Source organism: Oncorhynchus kisutch, linkage group LG3, assembly GCF_002021735.2.
Source record: "Oncorhynchus kisutch isolate 150728-3 linkage group LG3, Okis_V2, whole genome shotgun sequence".
Lineage (NCBI taxonomy): Eukaryota > Metazoa > Chordata > Actinopteri > Salmoniformes > Salmonidae > Oncorhynchus > Oncorhynchus kisutch.
The window spans coordinates 47,823,939-47,850,767 of NC_034176.2; the positions used below are offsets into that span (position 1 = coordinate 47,823,939).

The window sequence follows — 26,829 nt, forward strand, 5'->3', positions numbered from 1 at the left end:
GAACACATCGACAACAGCCACCCTCGAAGCAGCATTACCCATGCAGAGCAAGGGGAACAACTACTCCAAGTCTCAGAGCGAGTGACGTTTGAAATGCTATTAGCGCACACCCCGCTAACTAGCTAGCCATTTCACATCAGTTACACTAGCTGGAAACTATCATTTAGAAAACAAAACGTTTATTATTTCAGTGAAATACGGAACTGTTCGGTATTTTATTTAACGGGAGGCATCCCAAAGTCTAAATAATCATGTTACATTGTACAACCTTCAGTTTTATGTCATAATTACATAAAATTCTGGCAAATTAGTTTGCAATGAGCCAGGCTGCCCAAACTGTTGCATATTCCCTGACTCTACATGCAATGAACATAAGAGAAATGACACAATTTTACCTGGTTAATATTGCCTGCTAACCTGGATTTTTTCAGCTAAATATGCAAGTTTAAAAATATATACTTCTGTGTATTGATTTTAAGAAAAGCATGGGTGTTTATGGTTAGGTACAGTTGTGCAACGATTGTGCTTTTTCGCAAATGCGCTTTTGTTAAATCATCCCCCTGCATTGCATCGATTATATGCAACACAGGACACGCCAGATAAACTAGTAATATCATCAACCATAACTAGTGATTATGATTGATTGATTGATTGTTTTTTATAAGATAAGTTTAATGCTAGCTAGCAACTTACCTTGGCTTCTACTGCATTCGCGTAACAGGCAGGCTCCTCGTGGAGTGCAATGTGAGGCAGGTGTTTAGAGCATTAGACTAGTTAACTGTAAGGTTGCAAGATTGAATCCCGGAGCTGACCAGGTAAAAATGTGTCGTTCTTCCCCTGAACAAGGCAGTTAACCCACCGTTCCTAGGCCGTCATTGAAAATAAGAATGTTAAATAAAGGTTTAAAACAAAAAAACAAAAATCGGCCAAATTGGTGTCCAAAAATACAGATTTCCGATTGTTATGAAAACTTGAAATCGGCTCTAATTAATCGGCCATTCCGATTAATTGGCCGACCTCTACCCTAAATATTTCTAAAACTAAACACACTGTATTTGGAACAAAAAACTCACTAAACCCTAAACCTCAACCAAATCTTGTAATAACTCATGTGGAAATTGAGTGAGTTGAGATGACTAAACTGCTTAGAGTAACACTAGATTGTAAACTGTCATGGTCAAAACATATTGATGCAAGGACTTATGAAAATTGCAACTGGCTCAGAACAGGGCAGCACGGCTTGCCCTTGGATGTACACAGAGAGCTAATATTTATAATGTCAATCTCTCCTGGTGGAAAGTGGAGGAGATACCTACTTAATCACTACTCCTTATTCATGAGAGGAATTGACATGTTAAACCCCCCGAGTTGTCTGTCTAAACTAGTGGCACACAGCTCGGATACTCATGCATACCCCACAAGACATGCCACAAGAGGTCTTTTCACAGTCTCCACACACACACACACACACACACACACACACACACACACACACACACACACACAATACATACACATGGATTTAGTACTGTAGATATGTGGTGGTGGTGGAGTTGGGGCTTGAGGACACACAGTGTGTTGTGAAATCTCTGAACGTATTGTAACGTTTTAAACTGCCTTAATTTTGCTGGACCCCATGAAGAGTAGCTACTGCTTTGGCATAACCGAATGGGGATCCATAATAAATACAAATACAAATACAAATTGAGATGGTTTGGGATGAGTTGGACCTGCAGAGTGAAGGAAAAGCAGCCAACAAGTGCTCAGCATATGTGGGAACTCCTTCAAGACTGTTGGAAAAGCATTCCTCATGAAGCTGGTTGAGAGAATGCCAAGAGTATGCAAAGCTGTCATCAAGGCAAAGGGTGACTACTTTGAAGAATCTAAAATGTTAAATATATTTTGATTTGTTTAACAGTTCTTTGGTTACTACACGATTCCGTATGTGTTATTTAATAGTTTTTATGTCTTCACTGTTATTCTACAATGTAGAGAATAGTAAAAATAAAGAAAAACCCTGGAATGGTTTGTTGTGTTCAAACTTTTGACTGGTACTGTAAGTATCCGGACCTCTGGCAGTCTCTATGGGGGTACCACAGGGTTCAATTCTCGGGCCGACTCTTTTCTCTGTATATATCAATGATGTCTTGCTGCGGGCGATTCCCTGATCCACCTCTACGCAGACGACACCATTCTGTACACTTCTGACCCTTCCTTGGACACTGTGCTAACTAACCTCCAAACGAGCTTCAATGCCATACAACACTCCTTCCGTGGCCTCCAACTGCTCTTAAACGCTAGTAAAACCAAATGCATGCTTTTCAACCATTCACTGCCCGCACCCGCCCGCCCTACTAGCATCACCACCCTGGATGGTTCCGACCTAGAATATGTGGACAACTATAAGTACCTAGGTGTCTGGCTAGACTGTAAACTCTCCTTCCAGACTCATATTAAACATCTACAATCCAAAATCAAATTTAGAATCGGCTTTCTTTTTCGCAACAAAGCCTCCTTCACTCACGTCGCCAAACTTACCCTTGTAAAACTGACTATCCTACTGATCCTCGACTTCAGCGATGTCATCTACAAAATAGCTTCCAACAACTCTACTCAGCAAACTGTATGCAGTCTATCACAGTGTCATCCGTTTTGTTACCAAATCACCTTACACCACCCACCACTGCGACCTGCTCTAGTTGGCTGCTCTAGTTGGCTGGCACTCGCTACATATTCGTCTCCAGACCCACTGGCTCCAGGTCATCTATAAGTCTATGCTAGGAAAAGCTCCGCCTTATCTCAGTTCACTGGTCATGATAACAACACCCACCCGTAGCACACGTTCTAGCAGGTATATCTCACTGATCATCCCCAAAGCCAACACCTCATTTGGCCCCCTTTCTCTCCAGTTCTCTGCTGCCAGTGACTGGAACTAATTGCAAAAATCGCTGAAGTTGGAGACTTTCATTTCCCTGACCAACTTTAAACATCAACTATCTGGGCAGCTAACCGATCACTGCAGCAGTACAGAGTCTATCTGTAAATAGCCCACCCAATCTACCTACCTCATCCCCATACTGTTTTTATTTTATTTACTTTTCTGCTCTTTTGCACATCAGTATCTCTACTTGCACTTCATCATCTGCTCATTTATCACTCCAGTGTTAATCTGCTAAATTGTAATTATTCACTCCTATGGCCTATTTATTGCCTACCTCCTCATGCCTTTTGCACACACTGTATATAGACTTTCTTTTTTCTACTGTGTCATTGATTTGTTTGTGTTATTGTCTTGTTTATTGTTTACTCCATGTGTAACTCTGTGTTGTTGTCTGTGTCACACTGCTTTGCTTTATCTTGGCCAGGTCGCAGTTGCAAATGAGAACTTGTTCTCAACTAGCCTACCTGGTTACATAAAGGTGAAAAAAAAAATAATAATAATAATATTAAATTCACACCCCTGAGTCAAAACATACTAGAATCACCTTTGGCAGCAATTACAGCTGTGAGTCTTTATGGGTAAGTCACTAAGAGCTTTGCACACCTGGATTGTACAATATTTGCACTTAAAAAAAAAAAATATTCATCAACTCTGTCAAATTGGTTGTTGATCATTGCTAGAAAGCCATTTTCAAGCTTTGTCATCGATTTTCAAGCAGATTTAAGTCAAAACCATAACTAGGCCACTCAGGAACATTCAATGTCACAAGCAACTCCAGTGTATATTTGGCATTGCATTTTAGGTTACTGTCTTGCTGAACGGAGAATGTGTCTCCAAGTGTCTTGAACCAGGTTTTCCTCCAGGATGTTGGTTGTGCTTAGCTCTTTTCTGTTTTATTTATCCTAAAACAACTCCTTAGACCTTGCCGATGACAAGCATACCCATAACATCACCACGCTTGAAAATATTCTTGAAAATATAAAGAGTGGTATATACAGTATTGTATTCAGAACATAAAGTTAATTTCATTACCACATTTTTCCAATTTTACATTAGTGCCCTATTGCAAGAATGCATGTTTAGGAATATTTTTATTCTGTACAGGCTTCCTTCTAACAATAGGTGCCCTACTTTGCGAGGCATTGGAAACCTCCCTGGTCTTTGTGGTTGAATCTGTGGTTGAAATGTATTGCTCGACTGAGGGACCTTACAGATATTGTATGTGTGGGGTACAGAGATGGGGTAGTCAGTTAAAAATCATGTTAATAAACACTATTATTGCACACAGTGAGTGAGTCCATGCAACTTATCATGGGATATGTTAAGCAAACGTTACTCCTGAACTTATTTAGGCTTGCCATAACAAAGGGGTTGTATTCTTCTTGACTCAAGACATTTCAAAAACATAATTCCACTTTGACATTATGGGGTTTTGTGTTTAGGACAGTGACAAAAGAAATATCTAAATGTGGAAATTAGGGTAGAGATAAATGTTATATTCAGGCTCAAATCAAAAACATGTGGAAAAAGTCAAGGGGTGTGAATACTTTCTGAAGGCACTGTATATTCAGAAACTGTGCCTGGGATTCAATGAATTTCAATCTGACACGCGCTGTACAGCGCTTGACATGAAAAGGTCATGAATGCAATCTCAGCGAACGTGGGGACCTTGGCTTCAGAAGGCGCATTGTCGACAGCGCCCTACAACATGCCTCAGATTGAATCCTGGCCTATGATCTATTGTGACCTTTTCAAAAATATAGCAAATCCTAGACCTTGTTGTGACATGTGGGGTATCAATCAGTCTTGAGCTCTGGAAAGCAGCTGGTGTGTGATCTGTCCCTGTAGGAAGCCTGTGATTGACTCACAAACCCAACTCTCACACTTACTAATTGATGTCATGTACTGTATTTATACAAAGTCCGTATTGTGACTTATTTGGTTTTGAATCAGACACTAAATGGGTTTCAACAGCTTGTCTTCACCGGAGATACATTCTGACTGTATTTCTCAGCAATGACCGTATATCATCAAACCTAGCCAACTTTGGAGGCTTATATCTACTGCTGCTGTTGCGTTTTAAACAGTATTTCTCAAAAAATGACTGAACACACATAGAATGATGGGCATTTATTTAGGAATCAACATTGTTCAGCATACAGACAGAAAGGGCAATATATGTTCCATTCAGTCCTTTGAGCCAGGCAATGTTAAAGTAGAATTTGTAATGTGACTCAAGAAAGAGCAGCTCACGTAGAGAGGATGTGTTTGACAAATTCGGTGTAATTGATATGGCCACTTGAGTCCTCTTGTCCGATCATTAGTTGGTCCACTTCGCTCTCCATCAGCTTCTCCCCAAGGGTAGCCAAAACGTGCCTGAGCTCGGCCCCCATCACCGTGCCATTCCCCTCTTTGTCGAAGACTCTCAGACCCTCCACAAAGTCCTCAAAGGTCCCTGTCTCCTTGGTTCGGGAGATATGCTGCAGCATTGGCAGGAAAGTCTCAAAGTCCACCAGCTTGGAATTCATCTCCTCAGCCTTGGGCTTGCCCAGCAGCTTCAGCACATCAGTGTTGGTGGGGTTATGACCCAAGGCCCGCATTAGGTCTCCGCACTGGGCGTACCTGATCTTCATCTCGCCCGTCGGTGTTTCATCGAACAAGGTGAACGCCTCCTTGAACTCCTCGATCTGGTCCAGCGTGAAATCTAGAATGATACTCTTGAGGTCCACCTCAGGCTCCTTGGGAGGCTCAGGTACAGGGGCCTTTGCTGGCTCTGCCTTGGCCTCTGCTTTGGGCTCTGGTTTCTTAGGCTCTACTTTCTTGGGTTCCACTTTTTTCGGGGCCATGTTGCCAGTATACCTACTGCCACGTCAATGTCTGCGGATGTGAGGAGAGAACGAGCGAGTGATACAGGGCACACTGTGCAAGCCTCTAGAGCTTTTATACTGTTCTTAGTGCGTATAAGATAAGGGTTATCTAAACCAGTACACTGATGCCTATAAAAGGAATATACTTTAAATAGAACCACTTACCGTTCACTTCACAATAGAACTTTTCCAGCAGCTGTCAAGATAGAGAGATTTATTACACGAGACGGAAATGTTTCTTCTGCTTTTTATCCAACCCACTGATACACACACACACACTAGGTTGGAGAGCCAGTCAAGCCTTCAACAAATTCTACACATTGGGGTTCAATTAGGATTTTGGAGGTTGGCTCTACCCTAATTTCCAAAATGACACCTTAGTTCAACTGCTCACTCAACATTGACTTGATTTTCAAAGGTACAGTGCATAAAACATTTCATACTAAAAGTATTTTGAGAACAGTTAAACCATTCAATATTTCCTTCATGGTCCTTCAAACCTGCTAGTGCAATTTTTTTCCAAGGTTAAAATTCATTGACAGTAATTACACATAAAAAAAATGAAGGGTCACACTTTAAACAAGGTATATCCAATAACGCTTAATAAAGCCCTTATAAGCCCTTTTAAGGCCACCAATAATGCGTCACAAATTATTTAGAAGCTAATGTCTACCATACCATCCTCACGTCTTTTGCTTTGTCATATGTGGCATAAGCCTTATATTACCCTTTTATATAGTTCAACATCTGCTTGTAAATGCTTCAGGCCTTATGATGGCTTCATAAGGTATCATTTGCTTACTGTGACCACAAAAATATATATATATATATCTTGTGCATAAGCACTTGACCACCAAAACTCAATTGGTTTCAGGCTGAGAAGTGAGAAGATAGGGCAGGAATGAGGCAAGTGATATCCCAGGAGCAAGAGTGGCTTTGAGCTGTTGAGAGAGAGAGAGAGAGAGCAAGAGAGAGAGAGCAAGAGAGAGAGAGCGAGCGAGAGCAAGAGAGAGAGAGCAAGCGAGAGCGAGCAAGCGAGAGAGAGCAAGCGAGAGAGAGGGAGGGAGGGAGGGAGAGAGAGAGAGAGAGAGAGAGAGAGAGAGAGAGAGAGAGAGAGAGAGAGAGAGAGAGAGAGAGAGAGAGAGAGAGAGAGAGAGAGAGAGAGAGAGAGAGAGAGAGAGAGAGAGAGAGAGAGAGAGAGAGAGAGAGAGAGAGAGAGAGAGAGAGAGAGAGAGAGAATCATTGTAGCATCTAAACCACTGTGAGAGAGAGAGAGAGAGAGAGAGAGAGAGAGGCCTACTGGGTGTCTGGCATACATCTCTGTTGATGGAGGTGCTATTTCGGGTGATATGAGCTCAGCTCGTAAAGGACTGATAGGAACCATTCACATTCCAGACGATCCCCGTATTGTCAGCCTCGATCAATTCACTTTTCTAAACACTTGAAAGCCCATCTCAATCAAATGTGAGTCTCCCTAATAACAGGTATTGAAATAAAGAGGCTTATCACAGTATATGGCCCCTGGGGGCCACCTTCTATATCGTTTATCATTATGACCTTGTGAATAATATGGTGTGGAAATCAGCATCATGATCACATCTGGACCAAATTGGTGGTCAACTCTCTCTGTACTATATGTGTCAGAACTGTCCCGAACTGTCCAAATGTCCAGACATAACACAGTCCTGTGTCCCCTGTGGTGTCGGGGGGCTTAGACCTTTCAGTTCAAACTTATGCCCCCTCAGTTTTAGTTTTTTGTCTGTACATAAAAGTTGCAAAAAACATTTGAATGCGTGACAGCTTGGGGCCCAAATATCGGTGTTTCTGCTGCACTGCGTTGCTGTTTGTAGGCAGCCTGGTCTCATAGACTAGATGTAACATAGTAAATGTAGATCCGGGACACTCAAAATATATGTTACATTTGGTATGGTTACATAATACAGAAGGTTACTTAATAAAGGTGCAAAATGCAGAAATCGTTCTGCTATTTCCTGGTTGCTAAAATTGTCACGATCGTTGGAATAAATGGACCAAGGCGCAGCGTGCGTAGAGTTCCACATGTTTATTAGATGAAACTCACCAAAAACAATAAAGAGTAACAAAACGTGAAGCACATTTTTTTAAGGACATTGAACATGTTTTTTTGTTTGTTTTTCTCACAGGCACTACACAAAAACAAGATCCCATAAAAACCCAGTGGGAAAAGGCTGCCTAAATATGATCCCCAATCAGAGACAACGATAGACAGCTGCCTCTGATTGGGAATCATTCCAGGCCAACATAGAAATGCAAAAACTAGAGTACCCACCCTAGTCACATCCTGACCTAACCAAAAAAATAGAGAATAAAAAGGATCTCTAAGGTCAGGGCGTGACAAAAATTGCAATAGTTTGCCTAATTTCAGTTTATGTGAAAAAACAAGCAGTCATTGTCTAAAGAATCATTGTAGCATCTAAACCACTGTGAAATATATTTTCCCGTAACATATCATACAAAAATGGATGATGGACAATCTCAAATTAATACATATATATCACTTTAATAAATAAAGTCAACCCTCCTGTACTCCCTGTTCACCCATGACTGCATGGCCAAGAATGACTCCAACACCATCATTAGGTTTGCGGACGACACAACAGTGGCCTGATAACTGACAACAATGAGACAGCCTCTAGGGAGGAGGTCAGAGACCAGGCAGTGTGTTGCCAGGATAACAACCTCTCCCTCAACGTGATCAAGAGAAAGGAGATGATTGCGGACTACAGAAAAAGGAAAACGGAGTACACCCCCATTCTCATCGACGGGGCTGTAGTGCAGTAAGTTGAGCGCTTCAAGATCCTTGATGTCCACATCTCCAACAAACTACCATGGTCCAAACACACCAAGACAGTCATGAAGAGGGCACGACAATGCCTATTCCCCCTCAGGAGATTTGGCATGGGTCCTCAGATCCTCAAAGTTCTGCAGCTGCACCCTCGAGAGCATCATGACTGGTTGCATCACCGCCTGGTATGGCAACTGCATGGCCTCCGACTACAAGGCACTACAGAGCGTAGTGCGTACAGCCCAGTACATCACTGGGACCAAACTTCCTGCCATCCAGGACCTCTATACCAGGCGGTGTCAGAGGAAGGCCCTAAAAATTGACAAAGACTCCAGCCACCCTAGTCATACACTGTTCTCTCTGCTACCGCATGGCAAGCAATACCGGGAGCACCAAGTCTAGGTCAAAAAGTCTTCTTAACAGCATCTATCCTCAAGCCATAATTCTCTTGAACAGTTAGTTAATCAAATGGCTTCCCAGACTATTTGCATTGTCGTCACCCCCCCATTTTTACGCTGCTGCTACTCTCTGTTTATTATCCATGCATAGTCACTTTACCTCTACCTACCTGTACATATTACCACGACTAACTGGTGCCTCACACATTTACTCTGTACCAGAACCCCTTGTATATAGCCTCTCTACTCTTACTTTATTGTTGCTCCTTAATTATTTGTTATTTATTTTTAAAACTGCATTGGTGGTGAAGGGCTACAGCTTCAGTTACAGTGGCAAGAAAAAGTATGTGAACCATTTGGAATTATCTGGATTTCTACATAAATTGGTCATAACATTTTATCCGATCTTCATCTAAGTCACAACAACAGACAAACAGTCTGCTTAAACTGCATTGTATATTGTATTTTTCTTGTCTATATTGAAAACATAATTTAAAACATTCACAATGCAGGTTGGAAAAAGTATGTGAACCCCTAGGCTAATGACTTCTCCAAAAGCTAATTGGAGTCAGGAGTCAGCTAACCTGGAGTACAATCTCTGAGACGAGATTGGAGATGTTGGTTAGAGCTGCCTTGCCCCATAAAAAAACTCACAAAATTTGAGTCTGCTATTTATAAGAAGCATTGCCTCTCAGAAGACCCAAGATTAAGAATAGTTGACTGGCATAAAGCTGGAAAGGGTTACAAAAGTATCTTTAAAAGCCTTGACGTTCATCAGTCCATAGTAAACAAATTGTCTATAATTGGAGAAAGTTCAGCACTGTTGCTACTCTCCCTAGGAGTGGCCGTTCTGCAAAGATGACTGCAAGAGCAGAGCGCAGAATGGTGAATGAGGTTGAGAAGAATCCTAGAGTGTCAGCTAAAGGCTTACATAAATCTCTAGAATATGCTAACATCTCTGTTGACGAGTTTACAATATGTAAAACACAAAAGAATTGTGTTCATGGGAGGACACCACGGAAGAAGCCACTGCTGTCCAAAAAAAAACATTTCTGCATTTCTGAGGTTCGCAAAAGAGCATCTGGATCTTCCACAGCACATGTGTGGAGGGAAAAAAATGCACAGCACACCAACATCAAAACCTCATCCCAACTGTAAAGTATGGTGAAGGGAGCATCATGGTTTGGAGCTGCTTTGCTGCCTCAGGGCCTGGACAGCTTGCTATCGTCGACGGAAAAACGAATTCCCAAGCTTATCAAGACATTTTGGAGGAGAATGTTGGGCTATCTGTTCCCCAATTGAAGGTCAGCAGAAGTTGGTGATGCAACAGGACAACGACCCAAAACACAGAAGTAAATCAACAACAGAATGGCTTCAACAAAAGAAAATACGCCTTCTGGAGTGGCCCAGTCAGCCCTGAACTCAACCCGATTGAGATGCTGTGGCATGACCTCAAGACAGCAGTTCTCACCAGACATCTGAAGAATATTGCTAAACTGAAACAGTTTTGTAAAGAGGAATGGTCCAAAATTGCTCCTGACCGTTGTGCAGGTCTGATCAGCAACTACAGGAAACGTTTGGTTGCGCTTATAAAGTTAAGAATTAGCCTAATAGTTTAGCAACATTTTAAACTAAACGTTCTGACCTGTTGCATCAGCCTCATTGCGTAAAACATGTTTTTTGATGTTAGTGGTTGTATTAATTTGGGATCTATCGCATCCCACAACTGTCCCAGAATATGTTTGGAATATTTATTTATTGCACAAAATACAAATGTTTGCCATTATCACGGGTGGCACTGGGGGATGCTGGCCTCCTAGGCAGATTTGGAAAGTAAAAGCCATATCTCAGACTGGCCAATAAAAAGAAAAGATTAAGATGGGCAAAAGAACACAGACACTGGATAGAGGAACTCTGCCTAGAAGTTCAGCATCCTGGAGTCCCCTCTTCACTGTTGACATTGAATCTGGTGTTTTGCGGGTACTATTTAATGAAGCTGCCAGTTGAGGACTTGAGAGGCATCTGTTTCTCAAACTAGACACCCGAATGTACTTGTCCTCTTGCTCAGTTGTGCACCGGGGCCTCCCACTCGCCTTTCTGTTCTGTGAAGGAAGTACTACACAGCGTTGTACGAGATCTAGTTTCTTGGCAATTTCTTGCATGGATAGCCATAATTTCTCAGAACGAGAATAGACTGACGAGTTTCATTAGTTATTTGTTTCTGGCCATTTGGAGCCTGTAATCTAACCCACAAATTCTGATGCTCCAGATACTCAACTAGTCTAAAGAAGGCCAGTTTTATTGCTGCTTTAAATCAGCACAACAGTTTTCAGCTGTGCTAACACAATTGCAAAAGGGTTTTCTAATGATCAATTAGCTTTTTAAAAATGATGAACTTGGATTATCTAACAACGTGCCATTGGAACACAGGAGTGATGGTTGCTGATAATGGGCCTCTGTACGTCTATGTAGGTATTCCATAAAAAAATCTGCCGTTTCCAGCTACAATAATAATTTAAAACATTAACAATGTCTACTGTATTTCTGATCAATTTAATGTTATTCAATGGATTATTCAATCAAATCAATGATAGGCATGCGGGTGCATAGACATGTTACAATTTGTAGTACATCACTACATGTTGGGCGGCAGGGTAGCCTAGTGGTTAGAGTGTTGGACTAGTAACCGGAAGGTTGCAAGAATCCCCAAGCTGACAAGGTCATCTGTCGTTCTGCCCCTGAACAAGGCAGTTAACCCACTGTTCCTAGGCGTCATTGAAAATAAGAATTTGTTCTTAACTGACTTGCCTAGTTAAAAAAGGTTAAATAAATAGTAGTTCACTTAGTTATTTTTGTTTTTCATTCAAAAACAAGGACATTTCAAAGTGACCCCAAACACTTTGAGCGGTAGTGTGCGGTAGTGTGTGTGTGTATATATATATATATACACTGCCTACATTACTACAAATATTAACAGCTATTTATGGAAAATAAGATAAACAGGATATATATATATATATCCTGTTTATCTTATTTTCCATAAATAGCTGTTAATATTTGTAGTAATGTAGGCAGTTTATGGAATGTTGACCTCTCACCAGTCTCGCCATTACCAAAATTACAGTATGACAAGCAATTATTATTTTAGCAAACTATTTTTGTGATTCATCCTTTATTGTCCCTAACATCTTTTACTCCCTCGCAACAGTTGTGGGATACATACACACACTCAACCCCTTTCCCCCACAACAACCATAGACTCTAGATTCTCAACAGTTGCACCATCCCAGAGCCCAACTCAAGAAAGGTCTTGATTTACAAATGCACATACAGTTGCAGCCTTATGAGAAGGCCTGCAAATGGGCAGAAATGGGGAGATTTGATTAAACATTGTCACGTCCTAGGTGGAAGTCAGATATACCCCCTTCCCCTGAAATACCCACACAGTCCCCCATTTTGACCATATTCCCAAGCATCTCTGTGCAGTCAGACCTTTGATTTTGTGCCACCAGGGCCACAATAATATTCCCCCTCTCTGAATGTCCGAGTGTGACCCCTCCCCATGTTGCCAGCACAGCCACTGCCTGGGTGGGGGCACCCCACCGGCTAGGTACAAGGTCGTCAAGGTTCTCATTAGCAGCTTTGAGAATTTCCTTGTATATTATGCTCTCCCATCAGGGGGCTCTGGCTTTGCAGGACCAACCCTGTCAGGCAGGCTCAGAATCCTGGGGGAAAGGGAAATCTTAACGCTACAGCATACAATGACACTCTAGACAATTCTGTGCTTCCATCTTTGTGGCAACAGTTTGGGGAAGGCCCTTTCCGGATTCAGCATGACAATGCACCCGTGCACAAAGCGAGGTCCATACAGAAATTATTTGTCGATCGGTGTGGAAGAACTTGACTCGCCTGCACAGAGCCCTGACCTCAACCTTATTGAACACCTTTGCAATGTAAGGGGTGACTGAAAAAGTAAAATTTTTGCCGCCAGCCAGCAGTCAAAACATTGCAATATTGCAACACCGTGTATCGCTTCATGAAATGTTTGGCATAATCTTTAAGGACTTCTACTATTAGTAGAGTATCCAGACACTACTTTTTGCGATTTCACTTGATTTAGAGAAACTTACCCCACTAGCAATCGACTTCCTCATGCTTGTTCTGCAGTTTGTTCTGCAGTTGCAGTGGGGACAGATAACATGAACAAAGGTTCCAAAAACATCCAAATACTTCATTTTAGAAACAACACTCTTCAGTATAGTGGTGCAGGTTGTCATGACTCTCTCTCCTTGGTGAGGATCAAATGTGCCAGATCAATTGGCAATGGCTGAAAGATAGCCAGAACCCCCCCCCCCCCCCTCTCCCACAGGAGATTAGAGGTTTAGAGAACTTTTTGCCCTGCAGTATTGGGAAAGAAATTCCTTTGCTGCAGAGAGACTCTTACCTAAACTCTAATGTCCAAATATTGGACATTGGAACAGTATTTCTGCCATCCAAATGTTTGGAACGGTATCTAAAGAATAATCATGTTAGTGTTTATTATTTTGTGATGTCATTAACTTCTTGGTGACAGGCAGTATTTTCACTTCCGGATGAAATGCATGCCCAAATTCAACTGCCTGCTACTCATCCCCAGAAGATAAGATATGTATATTATTAGTATTTGGATAGTATTTGAATAGAAAACACTCTGACGTTTCTAAAACTGTTTGAATCATGTCTGTGAGTATAACAGAACTTATGTAGCAGTTGAAACCCAGAGGAAAAACATTTCCGATTTCTTTTTTTGAGGTCACTCTTTTCATTGGGAATCCAGATCTTTAAGGGACTTTCTTGCAGTTCCTTCCGCATCCACTGGATGTCACTAGTCTTTAGAAATTGGTTGAGGTTTTTCCTTTGTGTAATGAAGAAGTAGCCCTGTTCAAAACGAGGGTCACTTCAAGTGTACAGTTTGTTAGAGGCGCGTGACCAGAAGGTAGCATACTACCTGTATTGAACACAGATCATCCAGTCTTCAATTTTGTCGATTTATTTACGTTAAAAAAATACCTAAAGTTCTATTACAAAAGTAGTTTGTAATGTTTTGGCAAAGTTTACTGGTAACTTTTGAGATATTTTGTAGTCACGTTGCGCAAGTAGGAACCGGTGTTTTTCTGAATCTAATGCGCCAAATAAATTGACATTTTGGATATCGACGGAATTAATCGATCAAAAGGACCATTTGTGATGTTTATGGAACATATTGGAGTGCCAACAGAAGAAGCTCGTCAAAGGTAAGGGATGATTTATATTTTTATTTCTGCGTTTTGTGTTGCGCCTGCAGGGTTGAAATATGTTCTCTCTCTGTTTACTGAGGTACTACTCTTAGATAATAATTTTTATAGTAATTTACTTGAATTTGGCACTCTGCATTTTCTCTGGCTTTTGGCCAGGTGGAACCGTAGCGTCCCACATATCCCAGAGAGGATGGTATAACTAAATAACTATCTCTGAAGGTGTACACATTCTAGTTGTCAGGTTTACATCTAAATGTTGTATAAATATAAGTATGACAATACTTTTGTGAAGATAGCAATGTGATTTTAGCCTTCTAAATGAATTGTTTTTCATCTAAACTTGTACCCAAGTCAGTAGCCATGCCCCAGTGAGCTCAGAGTTCCTGCCAGCATGATGGAACGCCCCTTTGGCCAGAGTGCTAAGAATTAACATACTAGACCAAGTAGACGGACAGTGTGAACTGGAACTTAAAACTACAAGACCAGTGTGAGCGGAACGTTACGAAATGGTTAGAAGCTCTGAAACTCTCAATCTCTACAGAATGAATAATTTACCAAGGAGACCAGAAACGTTCAGTCTGCAGCTGTGCATGTAAAAAGTGGTCCTAGAACTTTGACTAAAAGACTTGCGGTGGGAAGGAAGACAATCCCCTTTGAGACAACTGTTGGTACGTCTGAAGTATCTATCTAACGAACACTCCAAGACCATAGAATCTCTACAACTAAGGACATTGTGACCTCTGGTGGACAACCAGAGCCTTGCATTACCTATAGACGAATCAATTGGTTTCAACAGAGATCGACAGAGAAAAACAGCTACGCGTAAGTATATATATTGCATTCCTAATCCGAATGAGCGGGTGTTAGGGTGCTAAGTATTCATATTTCCGTGACCGTAACTTCCAAATGTATGTAAGATAAGTTGACTCCATCTTTCCCCACCCCCTCTTCCCATTGTGTAACAAGCCGTCATATCATGTCAGTCCACTAGGGACTTCTCATGTAAGTATGTCTATTCTGTTATTATTTAGTTAGTTAATAAATAAATAAATACATTTGTGTAGTACTGAATATTCAAAAGGGAGGGTTCTTGTGGATCCATGGGTTATGCGACATTCAAAATGAGACTGAGGTAGTAATTGACTGTTATTGATGTAAGAGATATCTGTATATTCTTAGAGTTGAAGTCGGGAGATAGTAACTCATTAAACAACTTTTCCGATGGTGCCCCAAATTCCTAATGAGTTAGTTGTTACATGATTCATTTAATCAAGTAACAATTAATCAAACATTTTATGCGACGTTTATATTATTCTATTTTGTTGGACTTGAGCGATACTTCTCTGTCTAGCCTGTGCATGCGCACATGGAAAAGTATCGCTCGAGTCCAACAAAATGGAATATTGCAGATTAAGTCGGTTCTTCAGATTGGAGCATAGAAAGCGGTGAAACACTACAAACTCAGTGTTTGTCAAACAAAAAAAACTCAGTTCTTGGTTCAGTCTACTCCACTGGACCCAGAGTTACAGTAGGAACATTGGTACACTTAATTGTTGCTGTATTGTCTCCTGCTCGCTTCTCAAACATGGCAATCAACAAATTCTATTAATAAATAAATAAAGCCGCAACCAAGTCTGTAGTGTCCTCCATATGGCATCCTATCCCCGTAGTGCACTACTTTTGACCAGGACCCATAGTGCACTTTATAGGGAATAGGGTGCCATTTGGGATGCAGACTAAGAGTCACTCAGTCAGCAAGGAATCATGAACAATAAATGTTGTATTTAAAAAAAAAGATTTTACACCCCCCATAGAACACTCACTCCCCACTAGGTGCGATCTAGAACCTAAAAGGGTTCTTCGCTGTCCCCATAGGAGAACCCTTTGAAGAACTCGTTCCAGGTAGAACCCTTTTCGGATCCATGTAGAACCCTTTCCACAGAGGGTTCTACATGGAACCAAAAAGGGTTTTCTTATCGGGACAGCTGAAGAACCCTTTTGGAACCCTTTTTTTCTAAGAGCGTAGTTTGCCAAAACCTATTCCCTCGAAGCGGGAAAAAAACACCAGTTGAACAGGAAACTCTGTGTCCTGCACGTCCTGACTTGAACTTGTTTCCACATCCGTCCAGAGTGTAGGGTGCAGGCAGAGAAATCAATATCTCAGGAAAATGGTTGCCTAGATGGATAGTGGTCTGGAGGACACCCAATCCTCAGTTTGTGTGCTGTTTGCAAATAATATTACTTGACCTTATGTCCTCAAGTTCATGTAAATGTATATTTTAACCTCTCGTCTTTCCTAAACTTGTAGAAATACCTTTTAAGTAATTGTTTAAGTGAATTGCAATTGCATATTGCTGGCCCTAAATTTGACCAGTGACCGTGGCTTTCATTTGAAATGATAAAATGTGTATTAAAGTAGTAAAAAGTTGAGTATTTGATTGCATATTCATAGCACACAATGACTACATCAAGCTTGTGATTCTACAAATTTGTTGGATGCATTTGCTGTTAGTTTTGGTTGTATTTCAGTAAATGGTAAATGAGTGAGAAAGTTACATACATGATGCACATGTATCTACCGTCTTTGTTGTAGTCATTCCTATTGTATGATTGTCACTGCCCTCTAGTGTTCTGTAGGTGACAGTACACAGTCCACCAGCTGGCCCTCTATGCAGCTGCAGTAGCAATTACTAAGTCCTTTGTCCGGGCCCATAGGGAAGGAAGCTAGCTTCTGTTTCTGTAGCATTTAGCAGCTTGATGTGCCCCCTGGACAGGACAGTAGTCTAATGCAGGGACTTACCCTCAATCCATCTCCTTAATGCCAAGCAGAGGCATCAGAACCCATCTTTAAAGTACACCTCGACCTGGGATCGAACCTTCTAATCTTAGTGAGGGCACTAACCACAACTTCCAGTGTCCTTTGGGCTGTGGAATAGCTTGACAGTTTATGCAATTAAATGATACGAGGCCATGTTATACTTGATTTTATTGTATTTTGGTATTGATAAAAACAAGACTAGTCTGACATGACAAGATTAGACTGACATTTTTATTGTATTTTTTGTCTAAAGCAACAGCCATTTCAGAGTACTTTATTTTGCCTAATGGTGGAGAACAAAAGTAATATTGTGGTCATACTGCATTGAAGTTAATGTTAACAATACATTAAGAAATACAGTAAAACGATCAGTATATCTCTTTGCATCCATTGAATAGGAACTGACAATTAAAATGATACAAGTTCAGAATCTACAGTCCCTGCTCTTATCAGTCATTTTATTTGAAGGTCTGATCTAAGCCCTTGGTTCGCGTTATCTACTAAGCTAACATGTTTTAAGATAGTCATACCATGGATCATTTAGCTAAATAGCTTTTTAGGACCCCTGTAGGTATAAAATAATGAATTTGTATTTTACTGTTATAGCCCATAGAAACACATTGATAACAGATTCATAAATGGCAAAACAGCCCAAAAAGAAATCAAAAAGAACATGTTTTTGAAATGTCTGTCCTATAGTTCGAGTCAATAGTCACGTAATAATAAGGAATTCCCCTCGACCACGCTCACAAATTGGGGAAAACAAATATTTCCATTGTACAAGAGCCAACTCCGTCGTTGATTTTGCAATGCTCCCACGTAGGAAAATGGAGCCTGAGAGAAGAGCCCTGTGGCTTCAGGCTATTCAGCGTAAGAGAGTGTTTAGTACAGTCAGTTTGTAACTCCACCCACTACTTGTATCTGTATAGTCAGTTTGTTTGTGTTGTTGGTCTTGGCTAGCTTAATGTTCCGGTCGGTAGCTACCTAGCACACACGCTCGCTCGAATGGCTGCAAGCTTCGTCATGAAAAGGGGCATGAGGGAAGACCTACAATATTACATCTTTCTAAGTAATGAGAATGCTATGGAGCAGGCAATGCTGAAAAGTTATCTTTATACATGTTGTACTTTTCTTAAATGTAGTTTTGTAATTGACTAAAACAAGCAGACAACTACAAAACTATGTTTTGAAAAAGGTCAAGTTGTTGTTGTGAGCCAATAGAGTAATCTAGGTTACCACAGTTTGTTTCCCCCACAGGCAGGCTGGGCCGCGACAGTCCATGTAATACCGACTGGGACTATATGTAGGAGATATAAGCAACATTTTATTTATATATATAACCTGTGAAAATAGCACAACATGAATAGGGTATAAAAAGTACCATAAACAAAGTGACTAAATATGGATATATATATATATATATATATATATCCAAATATATCCAAATATACAATTTTCTATTAGTTTGTAGCTCAAACGGACTTCTGTGAGAAGACATCTTTGAAATTAAGATGTGGGTGTCAAAGTTCAGACGACATTGTCATGTTTGAGTCTCCTCTTTGATGGGGTCGTATGAGTTGCCAGCTCAAAAGGTTCGAGTTTTAAATATGATTTTGTGACAATTTTCTTGTCTGGATCCTCTCATGTGTAGAAAAACACCGCTTTCACAAACACTATATTATGACATAGGCCAAGCTTTATATCAGTGGATAGGGGATTGAGCTGCAGCCACGGAAAGAAACAGTAAATCTCTAGAATAAACACATTGGGAGCTAATCAATATTCAAAATTACGTCTCGCACATGTCAATTAACTATAGGCTAATTAAAATGCTCCATATGTTAGATTGTACATAGTGAATACACCAAAATGCACTCTTATTAAGCAAAGCGTCTTTATACATTTGCAGCATAAGTAACAAACCAGTTATTCTATAACTTCAGTCTCTCTTTTTCATATGACCCATTTGTTTGGTTAACGTGTTTGTTTTTTCTCCTTGAGGATAAATGTTTCTCCTTAGGGGTCTCTAAAAGTCAGATATGTGCTGTGGATGTCATGAGCTTAATTATTGATGACAAATTGCTTTTCCATTTTATCCCTGTTTGTTACTTGTATGTAGTATATGAGCCTCCCTAAAACAATTACTATTATATAAGATACTATAATACAAAAACGTACAGGGTAATATACTATTTCTCCTTTATACAGTACCTTCAGAAAGTATTCACACCCCTTGACTCTTTCCACATTCTGTTGCGTTATAGCCTGAATTTAAAATAGATTAAATTAAGATACTTTTCGTTACTAGCCTACACATAATAGCCCATAATGTCAAAAATGTCTGGAGTCAAGTGTTCGACTCCCAAATAAATTAATGAGTAAAAGTTTGCTTAACAAGTCACATAAGTTGCATGGACTCTGTGCAATAATTTTATATAGCTTACAGTTTATTCACCATTAGTCAGCACCTCTACATTAAAATCATTTTCTCTGGGTGTGTGCCAGCAAATGCATTTTATTAGACAATAATAGCGTTTAACATGATTACCTCATCGGTGTACACAACACATACAGATAATTGTAAGGTCCCTCAGTCGAGCAAGCAAAAAAAATAAGAAATTGAATATCCCTTTCAGCATGGTGAAGTTATTAGTTACACTTTAGATGGTGTATTAATACACCCAGTCACTACAAAGATACAGAAGTCCTTCCTAACTTGCTAGAGAGGAAGGAAACCATTCAGGGATTTCACAATGACATCAATGGAGGAAACGGGTAGAAATGTATCTATATCCACAGTAAAACGAGTCCTATATCAACATAACCTGAAAGGCCGCTCAGCAAGGACGATGCCACTGCTCCAAAACCTCCATTAAAAAAAGCCAGACTACGGTTTGCAACTGCACATGGGGACAAAGGATGTACAGTGCCTTGCGAAAGTATCGAAAGTATCGGCCCCCTTGAACTTTGCGACCTTTTGCCACATTTCAGGCTTCAAACATAAAGATATAAAACTGTATTTTTTTGTGAAGAATCAACAAGTGGGACACAATCATGAAGTGGAACGACATTTATTGGATATTTCAAACTTTTTTAACAAATCAAAAACTGAAAAATTGGGCGTGCAAAATTATTCAGACCCTTTACTTTCAGTGCAGCAAACTCTCTCCAGAAGTTCAGTGAGGATCTCTGAATGATCCAATGTTGACCTAAATGACTAATGATGATAAATACAATCCACCTGTGTGTAATCAAGTCTCCGTATAAATGCACCTGCACTGTGATAGTCTCAGAGGTCCGTTAAAAGCGCAGAGAGCATCATGAAGAACAAGGAACACACCAGGCAGGTCCGAGATACTGTTGTGAAGAAGTTTAAAGCCGGATTTGGATACAAAAAGATTTCCCAAGCTTTAAACATCCCAAGGAGCACTGTGCAAGCGATAATATTGAAATGGAAGGAGTATCAGACCACTGCAAATCTACCAAGACCTGGCCGTCCCTCTAAACTTTCAGCTCATACAAGGAGAAGACTGATCAGAGATGCAGCCAAGAGGCCCATGATCACTCTGGATGAACTGCAGAGATCTACAGCTGAGGTGGGAGACTCTGTCCATAGGACAACAATCAGTCGTATATTGCACAAATCTGGCCTTTATGGAAGAGTGACAAGAAGAAAGCCATTTCTTAAAGATATCCATAAAAAGTGTTGTTTAAAGTTTGACACAAGCCACCTGGGAGACACACCAAACATGTGGAAGAAGGTGCTCTGGTCAGATGAAACCAAAATTGAACTTTTTGGCAACAATGCAAAACGTTATGTTTGGCGTAAAAGCAACACAGCTCATCACCCTGAACACACCATCCCCACTGTCAAACATGGTGGTGGCAGCATCATGGTTTGGGCCTGCTTTTCTTCAGCAGGGACAGGGAAGATGGTTAAAATTGATGGGAAGATGGATGGAGCCAAATACAGGACCATTCTGGAAGAAAACCTGATGGAGTCTGCAAAAGACCTGAGACTGGGACGGAGATTTGTCTTCCAACAAGACAATGATCCAAAACATAAAGCAAAATCTACAATGGAATGGTTCAAAAATAAACATATCCAGGTGTTAGAATGGCCAAGTCAAAGTCCAGACCTGAATCCAATCGAGAATCTGTGGAAAGAACTGAAAACTGCTGTTCACAAATGCTCTCCATCCAACCTCACTGAGCTCGAGCTGTTTTGCAAGGAGGAATGGGAAAAAATGTCAGTCTCTCGATGTGCAAAACTGATAGAGACATACCCCAAGCGACTTACAGCTGTAATCGCAGCAAAAGGTGGCGCTACAAAGTATTAACTTAAGGGGTCTGAATAATTTTGCACGCCCAATTTTTCAGTTTTTGATTTGTTAAAAAAGTTTGAAATATCCAATAAATGTCGTTCCACTTCATGATTGTGTCCCACTTGTTGTTGATTCTTCACAAAAAAATACAGTCTTATATCTTTATGTTTGAAGCCTGAAATGTGGCAAAAGGTCGCAAAGTTCAAGGGGGCCGAATACTTTCGCAATGCACTGTACTTTTTGGAGAAATGTCCTTTGGTCTGATGGAACAAAAATAGAACTGTTTGGCCATGATGACCATCGTTATGTTTGGATGAAAAAGGGGGAGGCTTGCAAGCTGAAGAACACCATCCCAACCGTGAAGCACGGGGGTGGGAGCATCGTGCTGTGGAGGTGCTTTGCTGCAGGAGGGCCTGGTGCACTTCACAAAATAGATGGCATCATATGGAAGGGAAATGATGTGGATATATTGAAGCAACATCTCAAAGCTTGGTGGCAAATGGGTCTTCCAAATGGACAATGACCCCAAGCATACTTCCAAAGTTGTGGCAAAATGGCTTAAGGACAACAAAGTTAAGGTATTGGAGTGGCTATCACAAAGCCCTGACCTCAATCCTATAGAAAATGTGTGGGCAGAACTGAAATTCATGTGCGAGCAAGGAGGCTGACAAACCTGACTCCGTTACACCAGCTCTATCAGGAGGAATGGGCCAAAATTCACCCAACTTATTGTGGGAAGCTTGTGGAAGGCTACCTGACATGTTTGACCCAAGTTAAACCATTTAAAGGCAATGCTGCCAAATACTAATTGAGTGTATGTAAACTTCTGACCCACTGGGAATGTGATGAAATAAATAAAAGCTGAAATAAATCATTCTCTCTACTATTATTCTGACATTTCACATTCTTAAAATAAAGTGGTGATCCTAACTTATCTTAGACAGGGAATTTTTACTAGGATTAAATGTCAGGAATTGTGAAAAGAAAAACTTAGTTAAAATGATATTTGGCTAATGTGTATGTAAACTTCAACTCTATAGTTGTGGCTGCATCATGTTATGGGTATGTTGTAATCGTTAAGGACTGGGCAGTTTGCGCTAAGCACAGGCAACAGTTCAGAGGAAAACCTGGTTCAGTCTGCTTTCCATCAAACACTGGACGATGAATTCACCTTCCAGCAGGACAATAACCAAAAACACAAGGCAAAATCTACACTGGAGTTGCTTACCAAGAAGATTGTGAAAGTTCCTGAGTGGCTGAGTTACAGTTTTGACTTAAAATCTACTTAAATCTGTTGTCTAGCAATGATCAATAAACAATTTGACAGAGCTTGACTACTTTTGTAAAGAATGGCAAATGTTCCACAATCTAGGTGTAGAAAGCTCTTAGAGACTTACCCAGAAAGGCTCACAGCTGTAATCGCTTCCAAGGGTGATTCTAACAGGTATTGACTCAGGCAGTTGAATACTTATCTAATCAAGATATAATTGATTAGGTTTAATTTTCCTTTTATATCTATATATATTTTTGTACATATGTTTGAGTATTGTGTAAATCGTTGATAAAAAAATTACAATGAAATACATTTTAATCTCAAATGAGGAAAGGTTGTGTGAATAGTTTCTGAAGGCACTGTACATAAAACATTCATATTGCACTTAGAATCTGGATGCTGATGGTGAAGGTTTTCTGTAAGCAGTGGCAACCACCTTGTATTGCAGAGATTCCAATGCTGAAATATTAAAAGATCATATAGGATTGCTTGTATAATGTTTGGGCGGGGGGGGGGGGGGGGGGGGATTTAATTGCACCATGTTTGCTGATTGCATAATGGTTTGAATACACTGGAAGGCCTCTTGGCTATGTTGAACAACTCCTAGATATAGTGTATAGCATCTTCTAGTCTTTGGAATAGTGTCAGAAATCTGCCTGTGTTACACACAGAAATAGAAGGCAGTGAAGGTTTGGGCTATGCCACAAACAGGAAGGCCCATGAGGATATGGAAGCTGTATTTGGTCAAAACATTTTTCAAATTAACTCGTCAGAAACCAATGACCACAGAACCAGGTTGGGAAAATGCCCATGGAGAATCAGATGAGGTAAGTATATAACACTGACAAAAATAGTACCAAACCATAATCTAAACCAATTTAGACAACGTGAATGTCACCTGGGCACAGCTCTCCAATGTCCATCCCTCTAATGAACACAAACCAGGGCTCCAAGTCATCCAATGTCCTCAATCTCTCTTCCAACTCAGGGCAGATCTGGCACCATGGCGTTGAACCTCTTTTGGTTGGTCAAGTCCCTGTAGAGGTCCGAGCGCAGGAAGCGAGGGTACGGGTCCTTCTCCATGAGGCCATAGATCCTGTTCTGGGCCAGGTCAAAGGTCAATGCCGAGGTGCTCTGCAAGTTCTCCTTCGTGACCTCTCGGGTATAGGAGTCCAGATTCACCTGTTATTGGAAGGAGGCTCTTAAAAGGGATCTGCAGTAGCTACATACATTTATAAATTAATGATATGTATACATTGATTTTTGTAGAATATAACGTAAATGCCTCATGGGCGGAGTTCAACTGTTGTACCCCATCAGAACCCAAAATATAAGCTTGTTTTACTCCGTAAGCAAAGTAATGTAAACAAACACCGTATAGCCTCAAAACATGGTTAAAACTATACTTTTGCATCCATAGTTCGGTCTATGCATTTGAGTGGTTAGATTTCTCCAGGCCCATCCCTCAGCTTTTTAGCAAAACCGTGGCGGGAGAACACTTTATTGTTTCAACCGCTGATTGCCACATTAAATATCACACCCTGCTAACGTTTCATATACTCCGGAGTGAGGTTTCCCCTAGGCACAAATCTCGGATCAGCTTCCCTTCCCCCAATCCTAACCTTAGTGACTCCTTAATTGAAACAAATTGGCTACCTCTGTTTTGGTAAAAAGCTGAGGGACAGGCCTGGAGAAATGTAACCACTCTCAAATGCATATAGACTGACCATCCATCATATCAAAATTATAATTTGAACCATGTTTTGAGGCTATACACTGTTTGTTCACATGTACAAAAAAAGTGTATATTTTGGTACAACAATTGAAATAAGCTCCTATATATCACCAATTTATACATCCAAAGATGGATGGAGTAACTAAGGATTCTAGATTTAAAGGATCAATGCAGAGTTAAATACTGTACCTTACTGTGATTTGTTTTCATTCAAAATGGTAAAGAAACAAAAATAGCTTCTTACCAAGAGCAATTTCTTAAGCAATAATTGTCTGGGAGTGGTCTGAGTGGGGAGGGGAAAACGGAAAACTCCATTATTGGCAGAGAGGTTTGGAACTCTTTCTTATTGGTCTATTAAAGGGGAGGTTTACCTAAAAACCAACATTTCCCAAGTGATTCCATACACTGAAACTAGGTAGGTGGCGTTTGCCTTTTTCCCCTCTCAGAAAATGTGTAGTTTTCCACCTAAAACGATTGCGATTATTTTATATCATTAATTTATGTGGCAGACTGCAACAGCAGAGCTCTCGTGGGGGAATCCCTTTACATAAAAACTGCACGTAAGGCCCTTATTCACAATCAGAGGCTAGTTTTTTTTCTGAGGAAAAGTGAAGACAGTAGCATAGTGTTACAGATTAGTTTTAAGAAGTAAACAACAACCTACAAACGTGTCTGACGACGAAATACTTGTGAGTGATGGAAAAAACTAGTGGAGGACGCTAATGTATCGTTGAATGGTACTTTTTTATATTTTGTTTATGAATTTACAGTTTTACAAACAGACAGATAATGAAAACAAACAATATAGTACCCCCCAACCGAAGACAGAAAAACAAAAACACAACACAACAGGAATTGGCAACGTGATTATGGATTATGCTCCATTAAAAATAATTACTTTGGATCAGGGTGGGTTGCAGGTTGTTACCCATCTTCATGTGAATGATAAGCCAAACCACTCGATTTCATCCCTACGTTATATCGGCATCGAACAGGTCACCCTCCCTAGGAGAGGGGGTGACCTCGACCATTTATTATTAAAATGAGAGGCTGCCTGGATCTTTAATTAATTTAAAGACCCTTGCTCCCTTCGGTGTTAATGTAGACTTTGATCTGAAGCCATTCTAGTGATAATTGTAAATGTTTGTAGGCCTATGTAGCCAAATTGTATCTATGATCGTATGCTATCCTTTCATGTTTTTGGTATGTTATTTTTTACATCTGAGAATTAACCAATGATATCAGGCCACACCCGCCAATGATTACAGACACCTGTGTGTATCCTTTGACACTATATAAACTAGTCACCACTCAGTGTTTGTCCTTATACCCTGATGAAGACATCTTGTCTGTCGAAACATTGGTTATTAGGTTATTAAATTATTGCATCTGAGCTCCTAGAGTGTGCAGCTCTCCCTTTAATTTTTCAAGTGTTCTACTCCGCTAGCCAGCACCTCGCCTATAATATGTTTGCGTTTCTTTCGCTTCTAAGCCAAAAAGGGCTGCCCATATCTTAACGTGCTGCTTGGAAAGCACTATGGTGTGTCCTCCGTGGTAAGTCCTCTTGTGGTAAGACATTGGGTCCAGGAGTCCGGATTCCAGTCCCATCCTGCGTGGTAAATGCCATCCGAGCCAAATATCTATCGCCTTATGGGGTCTACACTGGTTTTCAGGAAGTGGAAGAATCCAAGGACTTGTGAATAGTCGAAGTTACAGGTAGAGTGCATTCAAAAAGTATTCAGATCCCTTGACTTTTTACACCTTTTGTTACAACCTTGTTCTAAAATTGATTACATTTTTAAAATCAATCTACAAACAATACACCGTGATGAAAGTAAAAACGTTTTTTTTTTTATGTTTGCAAATTTATTCAAAATAAAAAAAACTGAAATATCACAATTACTTAAGTATTGAGCCCCTTTGGTTGCACAACTACTTCCATGTCTCTCCAGAGATGTTCGATCGGGTTCAAGTCCAGTCTGGCTGGGCCACTCCCGAAGCCACTCCTGCATTGTCTTGGCTGAGGTCCTGAGTGCTCTGGAGCAGGTTTTCATCAAGGATCTCTCTATACTTTGCTCCTTTCAACTTTCCCTCGATCCTGACTAGTCACCCAGTCTCTGCTGCTGAAAAACATCCCCACAGCATGATGCTGCCACCACCATGCTTCACCGTAGGGATGGTGCCAGTTTTCTTCCAGACGTGATGCTTGGCATTCAGGCCAAAGAGTTCAATTTGGTTTGAGTTTGGTTTCATCAGACCAGAGAATGTTGTTTCTCATGGTCTGAGAGTCCTTTAGGTGCATTTAAAAAAAAATCCAAGTGGGCTCTCATGTCCCTTTTACTGAGGAGTAGCTTCCGTCTTGTCACTCTGCC

The 26,829-nt window shown here is 40.6% G+C and overlaps 2 protein-coding genes across 3 annotated transcripts in view; both read right to left on the reverse strand.

The window, feature by feature from the left end:
- Positions 1 to 5,056: 5,056 nt before the first annotated feature.
- On the reverse strand, positions 5,057 to 5,866 carry LOC109880079 (myosin light chain 4). Its single transcript, XM_074933796.1, has one exon. The coding sequence runs from the start codon at positions 5,785 to 5,787 to the stop codon at positions 5,191 to 5,193; it is 597 nt and encodes a 198-aa protein (XP_074789897.1). The 5' UTR covers positions 5,788 to 5,866; the 3' UTR covers positions 5,057 to 5,190.
- Positions 5,867 to 23,234: 17,368 nt separating this feature from the next.
- Positions 23,235 to 26,829, reverse strand: part of rgs3b (regulator of G protein signaling 3b) — a 74,072-nt gene continuing 70,477 nt past the window's right edge. For both annotated transcript variants that reach the window (XM_020472334.2, XM_020472335.2), the window contains one exon: positions 23,235 to 23,904. In XM_020472334.2, the coding sequence (XP_020327923.1) occupies positions 23,707 to 23,904 (198 nt within the window). In that variant the 3' untranslated portion in view covers positions 23,235 to 23,706. The remainder of the gene's footprint in view (positions 23,905 to 26,829) is intronic.

What these genes read in the sequence shown, in the direction of transcription:
- LOC109880079 (XM_074933796.1), bottom strand. Translation starts at nt 5,787, where the DNA reads ATGGCCCCGAAAAAAGTGGAACCCAAGAAAGTAGAGCCTAAGAAACCA.